At 39.3% G+C, this 15,304-nt stretch overlaps 1 protein-coding gene across 1 annotated transcript in view; it reads right to left on the minus strand.

The window, feature by feature from the left end:
• Positions 1-305: 305 nt before the first annotated feature.
• The window catches only part of pik3c2a (phosphatidylinositol-4-phosphate 3-kinase, catalytic subunit type 2 alpha), a 98,040-nt gene continuing 83,041 nt past the window's right edge, over positions 306-15,304 (minus strand). The window contains exons 24-33 of the mRNA XM_061894502.1: positions 10,401-10,570; positions 10,177-10,333; positions 6,591-6,700; positions 6,115-6,322; positions 5,924-6,048; positions 4,304-4,421; positions 4,137-4,218; positions 3,929-4,035; positions 3,735-3,860; positions 306-1,263 (exon numbers count right to left, since the gene is read on the minus strand). Of these exons, the coding sequence (XP_061750486.1) occupies positions 1,081-1,263; positions 3,735-3,860; positions 3,929-4,035; positions 4,137-4,218; positions 4,304-4,421; positions 5,924-6,048; positions 6,115-6,322; positions 6,591-6,700; positions 10,177-10,333; positions 10,401-10,570 (1,386 nt within the window). The 3' untranslated portion in view covers positions 306-1,080. The remainder of the gene's footprint in view (positions 1,264-3,734; positions 3,861-3,928; positions 4,036-4,136; positions 4,219-4,303; positions 4,422-5,923; positions 6,049-6,114; positions 6,323-6,590; positions 6,701-10,176; positions 10,334-10,400; positions 10,571-15,304) is intronic.

Here is a 15,304-nt window from a genome sequence, read left to right on the forward strand (position 1 = left end):
TATATATATATATGCACACACACACAAACGTATATGTCTATACACAGATATATATACACGAACATATATATACTCGGACATACACACATGTATATATATGTGAGTGTGTGTGTATATATATATATATATATATATATATATATATATATATATACACATATATATATATATGCATATATGTACATATAAATATGTGTATATATATATGTGTGTATATATATATATATATATATATATATACATATATATATATATATATATATACACATATATGTATATATATACAGCGAGTTTGATAATTGCTCATCTTGTTCCATTTTTTTTGTGTGTGAAAGTCTTGTAGCTAAAAGTGCTGACCTGTGAAAGTGTGTAACGACGCAGAAGGCACCATCTCTGGAAAAGAAGTGATTACAGAAGCGGAACAGCTGACCGTTCCCCTCCCGGTGTGGCTCTTAATACCTGGTAGTGTGCAAGAACGTTACATTACAGAATATATCTATTTTCTCTTGTGACATCGTTAATAAAATATCTAGCAATAAGGCCAAGTTAAAAAGAGATAAACTAAGGGATTTGGGGGGAATTTTTTTTTCCACCAAATTACCCTGGAAAAGTACCTAGAAGAAGCGGGGTGGGTCGTGTCACGATCCTAGGCACTTTTGAGGGGCCTGATTTGAGCACTTTTTCACAAACATTGAGGTGCATCATTAGGAGTTATGTTCCGCACATTTGGCACTTTTTTTTGACGGCAACCTGGCGTTCCCAACGCCCCAAAAGTGTCTGCAGTAAAAGCAGCAATCAAGGAGAGTGTGTGTAAAAAAGAAAAAAAAAGAAGAAAGTAACCACCATTTTGTTCTAGTCCTTAAAAAATAAACATGTCGTATCTATCTCTCTATATATATTTATTTATATTCACTCGTGTAATCGAGCTGTTTTGGTCCTCTAATGTCAAAATGTACAATCAGCTTCTTTGTTAGCGTTCAGGAGAGCGGCGATTGTTTGTCACAGGAACAACCCGCACGAGTCTGCACGTTGTTTAGTCGAAAGCCACCAGTTTGCTCCCTAAAATAAGGCAGGCGGGGCTTAAAAGTAGGGCACGGCGGCGAGCTTGTACCACTTGACCGTCTCTTTGCAGAGGTCGAAGTCCTTGAGGCGGAGCGTGATGCCGCCCAGGAAGTAGTTCTCCCGCAAGGACTCGGCGCTGAGCACGCTGAGCTGCAGCTCGCGGATGCCCAGCGTCTCCTTGCTGTAGCCGCTGTACACCAGCTGAGGAAGAAGAGGGTGTCGTCAGCACGGCGGCATTGGACAGTTTCGCAGAAGCGTGGCAGCCATTTTGGCTTTTCTTTACATCAATCACATTCACAGACACATTCTGCAGCTTAAAGGCCTACTGAAACCCACTACTACCGACCACGCAGTCTGATAGTTTATATATCAATGATGAAATATTAACATTGCAACACATGCCAATACGGCCTTTTTAGTTTACTAAATTACAATTTTAAATTTCCCGGTAGTTTCGTCTTCGAAACGTCGTGTAATGATGACGTGTACGCAAGACGTCACAGGTTTATAGGAAGTATGAGCGCTGCGCACACACACAGCTAAATGTCGTCTGCCTTAACGGCATAATTACACAGTATTTTGGACATCTGTGTTGCTTAATCTTTTGCGATTTGTTCAATTAATATTGGAGAAGTCACAGTAGAAAGATGGAGTTGGGAAGCTTTCGCCTTTAGCCACACAAACACACGGTGATTCCTTGTTTAAAATTCCTGGAGGTGAAAATTTACTATGGATCAGAGTAAAGAGAACATGAAACACGACGGAATGTCAACCAGCAGGTTTCGGTGAGAAAATTGTGGTTTAAAAGTCGCTTCTTACCGGAGAAAAGCTGAGCTTGTGCCGTCCATAGTTGCCGTCCACTCCCCTGAGACACTGCGCGTCAAGACACCCGTGGACAAACCCCTCCGACTATCAGGTACTATCAAACTCATTAAAACACTAGCAACACAATAGAAGGATAAGGGATTTCCCAGAATTATCCTAGTAAAGGTGTCTAAAAACATCGGAATCCGTCCCAATCGTGTTGTTTTTTTTAAGTCGGTCGCTAACAATATCCTCAAACACAAATCTTTCATCCTCGCTCAAATTAATGGCGAAATTGTCGTTTACTGGGTCGGAATAGCTTTTTTTTGTTGGAGGCTCCCATTATAAACAATGTAAATATGTGAGGAGCCCCCGCACGTGTGACGTCATCGTCTGCGACTTCCGGTAGAGGCAGGGCTTTTGTCATAGCCCCGAAAGTTGCGAACTTTATCGTGGATGTTCTCGACTAAATCCTTTCAGCAAAAGTATGGCAATATTGCGAAATGATCAAGTATGACATATAGAATGGACCTGCTATCCCCGTTTAAATAAGAAAATCTCCTTTCAGTAGGCCTTTAACAATACACTTCTGCCATCTAACTGCGATTGCAACTTAATGTCATACTTGCAAATGACACTCGGAAATGTGATAATAATCATAATCAGCGCATTTTCAAATGTTGCAACAAAAAAATAAGATTTTAATATGAAAACAATTAATATTTATCCAGACACAGAAAAGTACAGAAGATGTGCACCGGTATCGACTCCCAGGTACCAAGAATTGGTAAAGTATCGGTTCAAATGTTACTGATATCTATCTGTAAATCCAAGTGTCCCTCATTGAACAACATTGCAGTCTAAAACAACACATTTGTCAATATAAACGAGTATCAAATAATTACAGCTGCATATTACCTACACAATGCAGAATCGCATTAGAAAGTATCCAGTAACAAACGTGTCCGCATCATTCAATTTACTGCGTCATGACGTGAACTATTGTCGCCCAAAAACACCCCGTTTAAAATTAAAGACATCATAAAACCATTCCAGACAGCTTAAAATAAATAGGTTTGTGTTTTTCACACCAATCATTGTTATTCAACTAATTTTACTTGATTTAACCTTCTAAAATATTCCAGCATACAAAATAATTAAAGTATGTTTAATTCCTGCTGATATTGTATCGCAGGGGTCGGGAACCTTTTTGGCTGAGAGAGCCATACAAGCCAAATATTTTAGAAGTATTTCCGTGAGAGCCATATAATATTTTTTTAAGACTGAACACAACTAAATGCGTGCATTTTTAAGTAAAACCAACATTTTTAGAGTATAATAAGTCTCTTTTTTTTTTTTTAATAACACTGTTATTCTGAAGCGAACCAACAATAAATAAAATACTTCTTACCATTAATGTGACTTCTTAAACAGGTGCGGTAGAAACCAGATGGATGGATTAAAATGCATGTTTTATATTTTGAACGTTATTTTTGACACTATGGCTACCAGCGGAATTATTCATTACTTATCGTGTTAAGCAATGTCAGCTCAGATTTATCTGAGAGCCAGGTGCAGTCATCAAAAGAGCCACATCTGGCTCTAGAGCCATAGGTTCTCTACCCCTGTCGTATCGGATCATTAACGTATCTGCAATACTGGAAGTGAAAAAGTTGTATTGGGACTCCTCTATTTCATTTTCTTTACTTTGTTATTACTATCACACGCTCAAAAGATCAATACTTTTATCTATTTAAAATTATTTCTTCTCGTATTGGATCTCGATTGATAAAAGGACGTCCTTGAAATCCGATTAAGTTCCACAAATCTCTAAGGTATCCAGGTCGCTCTTAGTGGTGTCCACTCACCATCTCATTGAAAGTCGGGTTCCTGGTCTTCCTGGAAATCTTGGTCTTCCGCTTGGAGGTCTTGTGTGGATCCGGGAGCAGGTAGGTCTTCACGTAGGGGTTGGGGTCCGTTCCTTCCTCAGACACCTAGAAGGAAACGTTGTGGTGAGGGCGTGAGAGAGAGGCGGCGTGTGTCTGACGCTGGGCGTGCTTACCAGGTCCTTGATGTGCATGACCATGATGAAGAGCGTGCTGTTCCTGTACGAGATGGAAAGTTTGACCTCGCCCTCCACGCGGCCTGACGTGGGACTCAGCGGGGGCTCTGCAACACATTCTTTCGTTATCTCAGTGTTTGTTTGTTTTTATCAGTGGACAAAACAGGAAATGACAGCAGCAACATGACGTGGCAGAAGATGTGCTCACCAAGAGCTTTAGGGGATGCCTCCAAGCCTTCGGTCTTGTCATCTCGGGCCACTGGGTGGAAGAAGGTGTAGATCAGGTCGCACTGCAAGAAAACAATTTTAGGTGTAATACACACTTTTATGCCCTAGCAGATGTGTGTGTGTGTGTGTGTGTGTGTGTGTGTGTACCTGAGTGACCTCCGAGGAGCTCCTCATCAGGTTGTGGATGTAGTTGTTCAGCTCCAGCTTCCTCTTAGCCGCCACCTCTTTGATGTGAGTGCGACCCAGCACCATTTTATTCGGAAAACTGAAAAAAATAAAATAAATCAGCTATATATATATATATACTTATACATACATACATATGCACATTTACTTTCATATGTATGTACATATACTTATATATGCATTCATATGTATATACACATATATACATACACGTGTATATGCATATACACATATACATGTACATACGTACACTTATATATGCATTTATATGTATATACACATATATACATACACACGTATATGCACAAATACATATATATATATACCTACACGCGTATATGCATATACACATATATATGCATATATACGCATATATACATATATAAATGCATTTATACATATATATATATATATATATATATATATATATAAGCATACACATATATATGCATACACACACACATATATATGCATACATATATATATATATATATATGCACACACATATATATATATATGCATACACACATATATATATATGCATACACACATATATATATACATATATATATATGTATGGATATATATATATATATATATGTGTGTGCATATATATATATGTATGCATATATATATGTGTGTGTGTATGCATATATATGTGTATGCATATATATTTATATATATATATGTATAAATGCATTTATATATGTATATATGCATATATATGTTTATGTGTATATACATATACGCGTGTAGGTATATATATATATATGTATTTATGCATATATATGTGTATATGCATATACGCGTGTATGTATATATGTGTATATACATATAAATGCATATATAAGTGTACGTATGTACATGTATATGTACAAGCGAAAGTTTGGACACCTTATTGAATGAGTTTTCTTTATTTTCATGACTATTTACATTGTAGATTGTCACTGAAGGCATCAAAACTATGAATGAACACATGTGGAGTTATGTACTTAACAAAAAAAGGTGAAATAACTGAAAGCATGTTTTATATTCTAGTTTTTTCAAAATAGCCACCCTTTGCTCTAATTGCTTTTTCGCACACTCTTGGCATTCTCTCGATGAGCTTTAAGAAGTAGTCACCTGAAATGGTTTTCACTTCACAGGTGTGCTGGAAGCTCATTGAGAGAATGCCAAGAGTGTGCAAAGCAGTAATCAGAGCAAAGGGTGGCTATTTTGAAAGAACTAGAATATAAAACATAAAACATGTTATCAATTATTTAGCCCTTTTTTTGTCAAGTACGTAATGCTACATGTTTATTCATAGTTTTGATGTCTTCAGTGACAATCTACAATGTAAATAGTCACAAAAATAAAGAAAACTTATTGAATGAGGAGAAGGTGTGTTCAAACTTTTGGCTTGTACTGTATATGTCCAGATCTTTAGGGACACTGTGCATATGGTCCAAAGTTAACGATCATCAAAGTGGTACTGCATAGAAAAACCGATGAAGATCATCTTAGTAAACGTGAGATGCGGTTGAAACCAAATCTCAACTACGTGAACATAATGCGAAAAGCGCGAGGTTTGTGAAGGACTACCTGGGCAGCTTCCAGAGCGGGAACAGGATGGTCAGCTTGTTGTGGAGCTCCTGAAACTCATCAAAGGTGCGGAAGACAAACTGGGGCTCATTCTGGCCGTCCCTGAGTAGCCTCACCACGTACGTCTGCGCACAGCCAAACAAGCAAGTTGAGACCGGCGACCCAACAGGAGCATCTTTCCACAAACTCACGTAGTGCTTGTCGGGGCTGTATCTCTTCTGAAAGGAGAAGATGGAAGCGTGGACGATGCGGCCTTCCTGCTTCATGGTGAACGTCTTGGGTGAGAAGGACAGGATGGGCTCGTCGTTGGCCGGCAGACCCGAAAAGCGGAGCTGAGCCAGGTTGTGGATGAAGAAATTAAACTTGGTGGCCACGCTGCCCAGACTGGACTCGATAAGTCTGCAGCGACGGACAATGGACAATGTAAAAATAAAAGCAGTTTTTTTTTTTTTACCAGCGTCACTGAACAACTTAATCAGGATTTGTCGCCACCTGGTGGCTATTTAGTTTATAACATAGAAAGTCATCAGCGCATGAAACAACATTTGGATGTTTGAAAAGCACATGTTGGTCAGTTTTATGGGTAAGACACGACAGGGTTAAAAGCAAAAGTGGTTTTGAGGATCCGGGGTGACGTAAGTGGTTTCGAGGATCCCGTGTGACGTACCTGGTGAAGAAGATGGTGGCCTCCGCGTCAGAGTTGTGGGGCTGCAGAGCGTCATAAACATACTTCAGATCCTGGGAGCCTGTCAGCTCTGGAAGGCCCGATGACATCATCTGAAAGAAGACAGTGAGGCAAAAGCTCAGTCTGAAATTAAGTCAATAAAAGTAGCATGACGAAAATAGTCATTTTGTCCCATAATTACATTAAGTTTGGCCTTTTAGTATACAATTTCAAAATACAGGAACACCATTATACATTTATAATTCAATTGATAAATCAACATTTATATTTTCCTCTAAATATTTTAAATAAAATGTTTTGTTTATCTAAATTATTCTGTTACTCTATTTACATTATTAATTAGTTTTTCTTTTTTTTTAATAATTAAAAAACTAAACTAAATAACATATAGACAAAAATTGTCACATAAAAGAATAAGTATGTGTGTGCCACAACACTGAAGGTGGACGATGTCGCTTTTTTTTCTCTTTAATTCACTTTTCCCCCGTTTCATTATGTCTCTTGAGCGTGAGGCGGACTCTTCTGATGGCCGCGCATCAGAGAAAAGGACAGTGAAAGGGAAAATTGAAGTGTAATTGAAAAAGGACATTGCCACTTTTTGTTCTTTTAAAGGCCTACTGAAATGAGATTTTCTTATTTAAACGGGGATAGCAGGGCCATTCTATGTGTCATACTTGATCATTTCGCGATATTGCCATATTTTTGCTGAAAGGATTTAGTACAGAACATCCACGATAAAATTCGCAACTGGAGAAAAGCCCTGCCTTTACCGGAAGTCGCAGAAGATGACGTCACATGTTGACGGCTCCTCACATATTCACATTGATTTTAATGGAAACCTCCAACAAAAACAGCTATTCGGACCGAGAAAACGACAATTTCTCCATTAATTTGAGCGAGGATGAAAGATTCGTGTTTGAGGATATTGATAGCTACGGACTAGAAAAAAAAAAAAAAACAATAAAAAAAAACGCAATTGCAATCGCGTTGCATTGAGACAGATTCATATGTTTTTAGAGACATTTACTAGGATAATTCTGGGAAATCACTTTTCTTTCTATTGTGTTGCTAGTGTTTTAGTGAGTTTAACAGTACCTGATAGTCGGAAGTGTACGTCCACGGCCGGGTGTTGACGCGCAGTGTCTCGGGGAAGGCGACGGCAGCAGTACGGGAGGCGCAAGCTCAGCTAATATCCGGTAAGTGGCGACTTTTTAACCACAATTTTCTCACCGAAACCTGCTGGTTGACAAGTGGTCGGGATCCATATCCGCTGTGATCCATAGTAAAGTTTCAACTCCGTGAATTTTAAACAAGGAATCACCGTGTGTTTGTGTGGTTAAAGGCTAAAGCTTCCCAACTCCATTGTTCTACTTTGACTTCTCCAATATTAATTGAACACATTACAAAGGATTCAGCAACACAGATGTCCAAAATACTGTGTAATTATGCCATTAAAGCAGACGACTTTTAGCTGTGTGTGTGTGCAGCGCTCAAATGCATAACAGCCCGTGACGTCACGCTTACACTTCATCATTACGCGACGTTTTCAAAATTGCAATTTAGTAAACTAAAAAGGCCGTATTGGCATGTGTTGCAATGTTAATATTTCATCATTGGGACGGCGTGGCGCAGTGGGAGAGTGGCCGTGCGCAACCCGAAGGTCCTTGGTTCAAATCCCACCTAGTACCAACCTCGTCACGTCCGTTGTGTCCTGAGCAAGACACTTCACCCTTGCTCCTGATGGGTGCTGGTTGGCGCCTTGCATGGCAGCTCCCTCCATCAGTGTGTGAATGTGCGTGTGAATGGGTAAATGTGGAAGTAGTGTCAAAGCGCTTTGAGTACTTTGAAGGTAGAAAAGCACTATACAAGTACAACCCATTTATCATTTATCATTGATATATAAACTATCAGACTGCATGGTGGGTAGTAGTGGGTTTCAGTAGGCCTTTAAGTGAGCTTTCTGCCCTTCATGGAGTCTAATCTGATGGCAGTGCATCAAAAAAAAGGAAATGAAGTAAAATTAACTGTAAAATGCTTACAAAAAAAAAAGTGGCAAAATCAACAGTGGTTGCATGCTTGGGTTAGTGACACAGTGCGTCTCAATTATTAAGAAGAAGTATCATTCGTCTATAGAATTGTTATAAGTACACCTCTGCATAACATTTTATCCTTACTTACATTAAAGAAAACAAAAAAGACAAAATAAATAAATATTAACAACAAAGAATAAAATTAACATTGATCTTTAGTCTGTAACACAAAATATTTAAAGGCCTACTAAAATGAGATTTTCTTATTCAAACGGGGATAGCAGGTCCATCCTATGTGTCATACTTGATCATTTCGCGATATTGCCATATTTTTGCTGAAAGGATGTAGTAGAGAACATCGACAATAATGTTCGCAACTTTTGGTGCTGATGAAAAAGCCTGGTCTTTACCGGAAGTCGCAATGACGTCACAGAGGTGAGAGCTCCTCACATCCTCACATTATTTTTAATGGGAGCCTCCAGCAGCAAGAGCTATTCGGATCGAGAAAACATCAATTTCCCCATTAATTTGAGCGAGGTTTGGAGATTATGATATTGATAGCGAAGGATTAGAAAAAATAAATAAATAAATAAAGTAAAAAAAAAAAAAAAAAGGCGATTGCATTGGGACGGATTCAGATGTTTTCCTTGTTTTTACCAAAATGGATACATGGATGATACAGCAGAGGATTGGGAGAAAGTCATGTGGTCAGATGAAACCAAAATAGAACTTTTTGGTATAAACTCAACTCGTCGTGTTTGGAGGAAGAAGAAGACTGAGTTGCATCCCAAGAACACAATACCTACTGTGAAGCATGGGGGTGGAAACATCATGCTTTGGGGCTATTTTTCTGCTAAGGGGACAGGACGATTGATCCGTGTTAAGGAAAGAATGAATGGGGCCATGTATCGTGAGATTTTGAGCCAAAGCCTCCTTCTATCAGTGAGAGCTTTGAATGGTTGACCAAATACTTATTTTCCACCATAATTTACAAATAAATTCTTTAAAATTCCTCCAATGTGAATTCCTGAATTTTTTTTTCACATTCTATCTCTCACAGTTGAAGTGTACCTATGATGAAAATTACAGACCTCTGTCATCATTTTAAGTGGGAGAATATGCACAATCGGTGGCTGACTAAATACTTTTTTGCCCCACTGTATGTGTACGTGTTTCCGTAATGTAGTCAAGATAGCGTCGTTAGCATTAGCTAATATGCTATCACGTTTACAAATGTCTGCTAGCATTATTCACTTTGTTTCATAAAACGTCACCGTAGAGTTATTGGGTCTGTTTAGCCGATTGGAGAGCAAGCTTCCGCAGCTAGCGGGTCCATGAGGATGACTCCTGTTTTGTTTGATCAACCGTTTTACTGCTGTGTCAAAGACACAGATTGGAAACAATTAAACTATGAAAATAAACATTTACAAAATATTTCTGTGTCAATAGCTCACTTCAGAACATATATATCCGGTGCGGCAACAGTAATAATGTTAAATTTTTGTATCTTTCTGCTTTGTGTGTGTGTGTGTGTTCACCAGCGACAGCAGGTTGAGGAAAAGTCCAGAGTGTTTGCGGATGAGGTTGTAGGCCTGGCAGCACAAGTCGACAAACAGCTGGAAGCGACTGGTGGGGCGCTCGCCGCCATTGATGACGTACGCCATGTCGGACGTCAGCACAAACGGCGCCCGGTCCCTTCAGGGCGAGATGCGACAGGATGTCAACACGGCGAAAAGGAAGAGAGAAAAGTATTAACGCTCACCTTTTGAAGCTGCCGAACATCTGGGCGTGGCCCAAGAACTTGCCAAAGTCGATGTGGAACATGTGTCCCGTGGAGCGCAGCATGATGTTGTCGTTGTGGCGGTCGCAGATGCCCAGCACGTAGGTCGCCACGCAGCAGCCCGCGCACGAGTAGATGAAGTTCTCTGACGCCTGCAGGGAGTGGTGGGAGGACACATTTGGTACACCAGAAAGCTTGACAACCCGCGTGAGGCTGTAGACAAGCACAATGTATCCCACTGGGCCTCCCCCAATTCTTGCGCAATAGATGTGAGAATTAGGGATAGCATCTCAATCCTGATATATAATATCACAATTTATTATTTGGTATGTTGTAAAATAACAAAAGCATTTTAAAACGGCTTACAAAGACTCCTAATTTAGCTGCTGACGTATGAAGTATGATTTAAATCCTTTGTTTTTTTTCCCATAAAGCCCTCCTGTCTCCAAAGACGACCACTGTAGTATGGAAATATACTACGACTGGGCGATCAAACAATCTAAATATATAATCGCAATAGACATGTAACTGATATTAATAAAAAAATGTTTTTGATAAAACTTTTATTAATTTTTTTCCCCCCGTCTTTGTTGGAAGAAAGCGCAAGTTACAAAGCAAGGTGGGTTGCATAAACAGAGACACTCGCTCTCTGGTAACGAAGCAACGCAGGAAGTGATCACTGATCAGTTCGAGCAGGGGTAGGGAACCTATGGCTCTAGAGCCAGATGTGGCTCTTTTGATGACTGCATCTGGCTCTCAGATACATCTGAGCTGACATTGCTTAACACGAAGAGTAATGAATAATTCCGCTGGTAATCGGTGTTAAAAATAACGTTCAACATATAAAACATTCTTATGCATTTTAATCCATCCTTCCTTTTTGCAACCGCACCTGTTCAATAAGTCACATCAATGGTAAGAAGTCCATCCATCTATTCTCTCCCGCTTGTCCCTTTTGGGGTTGCGGGGGTTGCTGGAGCCTATCTCAGCTGCATTTGGGCGGAAGGCGGCGTACACCCTGGACAAGTCCCCACCTCATCACAGGGTCAACACAGATAGACAGACGACATTCACGCTCACATTCACACACTAGGGTCAATTTAGTGTTGCGAAAGAAGTATTTTATTTATTACTGGTTCGCTTCAGAATAAAAATGATATAAAATATAAGACTTATACTCTAAAAATGTAGGTCAGCATTTAGTTGTATTCAGTGTTAAAACATATGATACCACTCTCACGGTAATCCACTTTAAAAAATGTGGCTTTCATGGCTCTCTCAGCCAAAAATGTTCCCGACCCCTGTGTTAAAGTGACACACTAACAGCCAATCAGGTAACCGTATCAACTATCACGTTTGGTTGCGCCATCTTGTTGTCTTCCGGTTGATTCTTTGCATGGAGTGAGAAGAGAAAGTAAAAATGAAGAAATTTGTGGACAAAACAGGAAAAGTCACCTGGATAGAATGGCACTTTTTTGGATTTTTTCAAAGGGATCTTAGTCAGACCAATGTGGTTAGTAAATTGTAATACTACAGCAACTTAGCCGCGATCACCCTTTAGAGCAGTGGTTCGCGTACCCCTCGGGGTACTTGAAGGTATGCCAAGGGGTACGTAAGATTTTTTTTTTTTTTAATATTCTGAAAATAGCAATATTTATTGAATAATACTTCAACAAAATATGAATGTAAGTTCATAAACTGTGAAAAGAAATGCAACAATGCGATATTCCGTGTTGACAGCCAGATTTTTTGTGGACATGTTCGATAAATATTGATGTTAAAGATTTATTTTTTTGTGGAGAAATGTTTAGAATGAAGTTGATGAATCCAGATTGATCTCTATTACAATCCCCAAAGAGGGCGCTTAAAGTTGATGATTACTTCTATGTGTAGAAATCTTTGTTAGGGTCCGCCCTGCCTATGGCAAAGGACTCCACAGGAGTCCTTTGCCATAGGCAAGGACCCTATTGTTCCTGCTGCGTTTTATTCTTTCTTTCTTTCTTTCTTCCGCACCGTCGCGCCCCAATTTCACCCTCTTAACATATTTCAAAACTCACCAAATTTGACACACACGTCGGTCTTTCATGCCTTCCCAACATATTAGGCAGCCAAATCATAAAAATCAAAATTGCGCAATAGCGCCCCCTAGGAAAAAAAAAAAAGAGACTGCTTGTAACTTCCGTTAGGAATGTCGTAGAGACATGAAACAAAAACCTCTATGTAGGTCTGACTTCGACCTAAATTTCATAATTGTATCTTCTGGGGCAAAAATTTACGGACATTTTGCAAAAACCCATTCAAAGCAAAATTTTCACAAAAAATGCAATTTTTGCCTCTTTGAGCTGTAATTTGAGCCCCTTAAAATGCTTCAAAACTCACCAAACTTGGCAGACACATCAGGAATGGCAGAAATTGGGATCTAATGAAAACATTTTTTTTAAAAACTCAAAATTGCGCTCTAGCGCAATTTTTGAGTAAAACACAGAAAAAACTGCTTCTAGGAAGAAAACACAGACAAAACTGCTTGTAACTTCCGGTAGGAATGTCGGAAAGACATGAAACAAAAACTTCTATGTAGGTCTTACTTAGACCTACATTTTAGTAATTGACAGCTAGCAGAAATAATCAACAGGAAGTTGGCAATTACCCCTTCAAAATGAAAGTTTTCGTGAAAACCCGTCACCTTTTTCAAATCGATACTCCTCCCAGTGCGTTTGTCGTTTCGGCTTCAAACTCGCACAGGAGAGAGTTTGAACCCTTCTGATTAAAAGTATAGATCAAAGTTTTGATAAGTTTTAAGGTTTTGATTTTACGCGCCTTCAAAGATCCCCTGCGCAAAGTTTCCTAAAAAATTTCATTTTTGCCTCTTTGAGCTGTAATTTGACCCCCTTAAAATGCTTCAAAACTCACCAAACTTGGCACACACATCAGGACTGGCAACAATTGCGATCTGATAAAAAAACCAAACTCCAAAACTCAAAATTGTGCTCTAGCGCCCCCTAGGAATACAACACAGACAAACTGCTCCTAGGAAGAAAACAAAGACAACACTGCTTGTAACTTCCGGTAGGAATGTCAGAGAGACATGAAACAAAAACCACTATGTAGGTCTGACTTAGACCTACATTTGAATAATTAACATACTTTGGCAAAAATCAACAGGAAGCTTGATATTTTCACTTCAATACAACAACTGCATTACTTTCACAATGCATTAAATAGTGTCACTAAGGCATCTTCGACAGTGGGGCTTGGGGGCAGCAGCCCAAGGCGCGCTCGCACCTTCGCACCCTAATTTGACCCCCTTAACATGCTTCAAAACTCACCAAAATTGACACACACATCGGTATGGAGCGGCAGACCAACTTATTAAGCAACCAAACCCCAAAAATTTAAATTGCGCGCTAGCGCCCCCTAGGAAGAGACAAAAAACAGACTGCTTGTAACTTCCGTTAGGAATGTCGTAGAGACATGAAACAAAAACCTCTGTGTAGGTCTGACTTAGACCTACATTTCCAATAAAAAAGTCTATACCCAAAATCAACAGAAATTTTGCAAAAACTCTTTTAAAGCAACATTTTCGCAAAAAACGCTATTTTTGCCTCTTTGAGCTGTAATTTGACCCCCTTAAAATGCTTCAAAACTCACCAAACTTGGCACACACACCAGGACTGGCAGAAATTGCGATCTAGTGAAAAAACCAAACCTTAAAACTCAAAATTGCGCTCTATTGCAATTTTTGAAAAAAACACAGAAAAAACTGCTCCTAGGAAGAGGAAACGGATAAAACTGCTTGTAACTTCTGGTAGGAATGTCGGACAGACATGAAACAAAAACCTCTATGTAGGTCTCACTTAGACCTACATTTTGATAGGTGGCATCTTTCAGTTAAAATCAACAGGAAGTTGGCAATTACCCCTTCAAAATAAAAGTTTTGTAAAAAGCCGTCACCTTTTTCCAGACAAAACTGCTTGTAACTTCTGTTAGGAATGTCGTAGAGACATGAAACAAAGACCTCTATGTTGGTCGGACTAAGACCAGGGCTTCAGTCGCGGGGACAGCAGCCGAAGCGGAGCGGCCAACGGCGGACCCGACCAACGCTGCTTGTTTATAATTGAATCACCTGTTTATTTTTCAACAAGTTTTTTGTTATTTTTAAATCTTTTTTTCCAAATAGTTCTAGAAAGACCACTACAAATGAGCAATATTTTGCACTGTTATACAATTTAATAAATTAGAAACTGATGACATAGTACTGTATTTTACTTCTTTATCTTTTTTTTTTCAACCAAAAATGCTTTGCTCTGATTAGGGGGTACTTGAATTAAAAAAATGTTCACTGAAAAAAGGTTAAGAACCACTGCTTTAGAGCACAGCTGTAACTTTTTGGCACTAAACCTACAGACAATAGTTCTTCTGGTGACGGCGTGGCGCAGTTGAGAGAGTGGCCGTGCCAGCAACTTGAGAGTTCCTGGTTCGATCCCCAGCTTCTACCAACCCACTCACGTCCGTTGTGTCCTTGAGCAAGACACTTAACCCTTGCTCCTGATGGGTCGCGGTTAGCACCTTGCAGGGCAGCTCCCGCCATCAGTGTGTGAATGTGTGTGTGAAGGGGTAAATGTGGAAGTAGTGTCAAAGCGCTTTGAGTACCTTGAAGGTAGAAAAGCGCTATACAAGTACAACCCATTAACCATTTCTCAGGTTTCTCTAAGTTTACATTTTCACACTTTGCACTATTTTATTACTTTATTAAGCATTTCTGACATATTCCTTATTGTTGCACCTTCTTTTTAAGAGCTTATTGTTAAGTGTTCAATGTGATTTTACAATTTTGTTGACATCCATTGTTTCCCATGCTTGTGTTGACATTTTATTTTCCTTTCTGC

This window comes from Nerophis ophidion, linkage group LG03 (genome assembly GCF_033978795.1).
Source record: "Nerophis ophidion isolate RoL-2023_Sa linkage group LG03, RoL_Noph_v1.0, whole genome shotgun sequence".
Taxonomy (NCBI): Eukaryota; Metazoa; Chordata; class Actinopteri; order Syngnathiformes; family Syngnathidae; genus Nerophis; species Nerophis ophidion.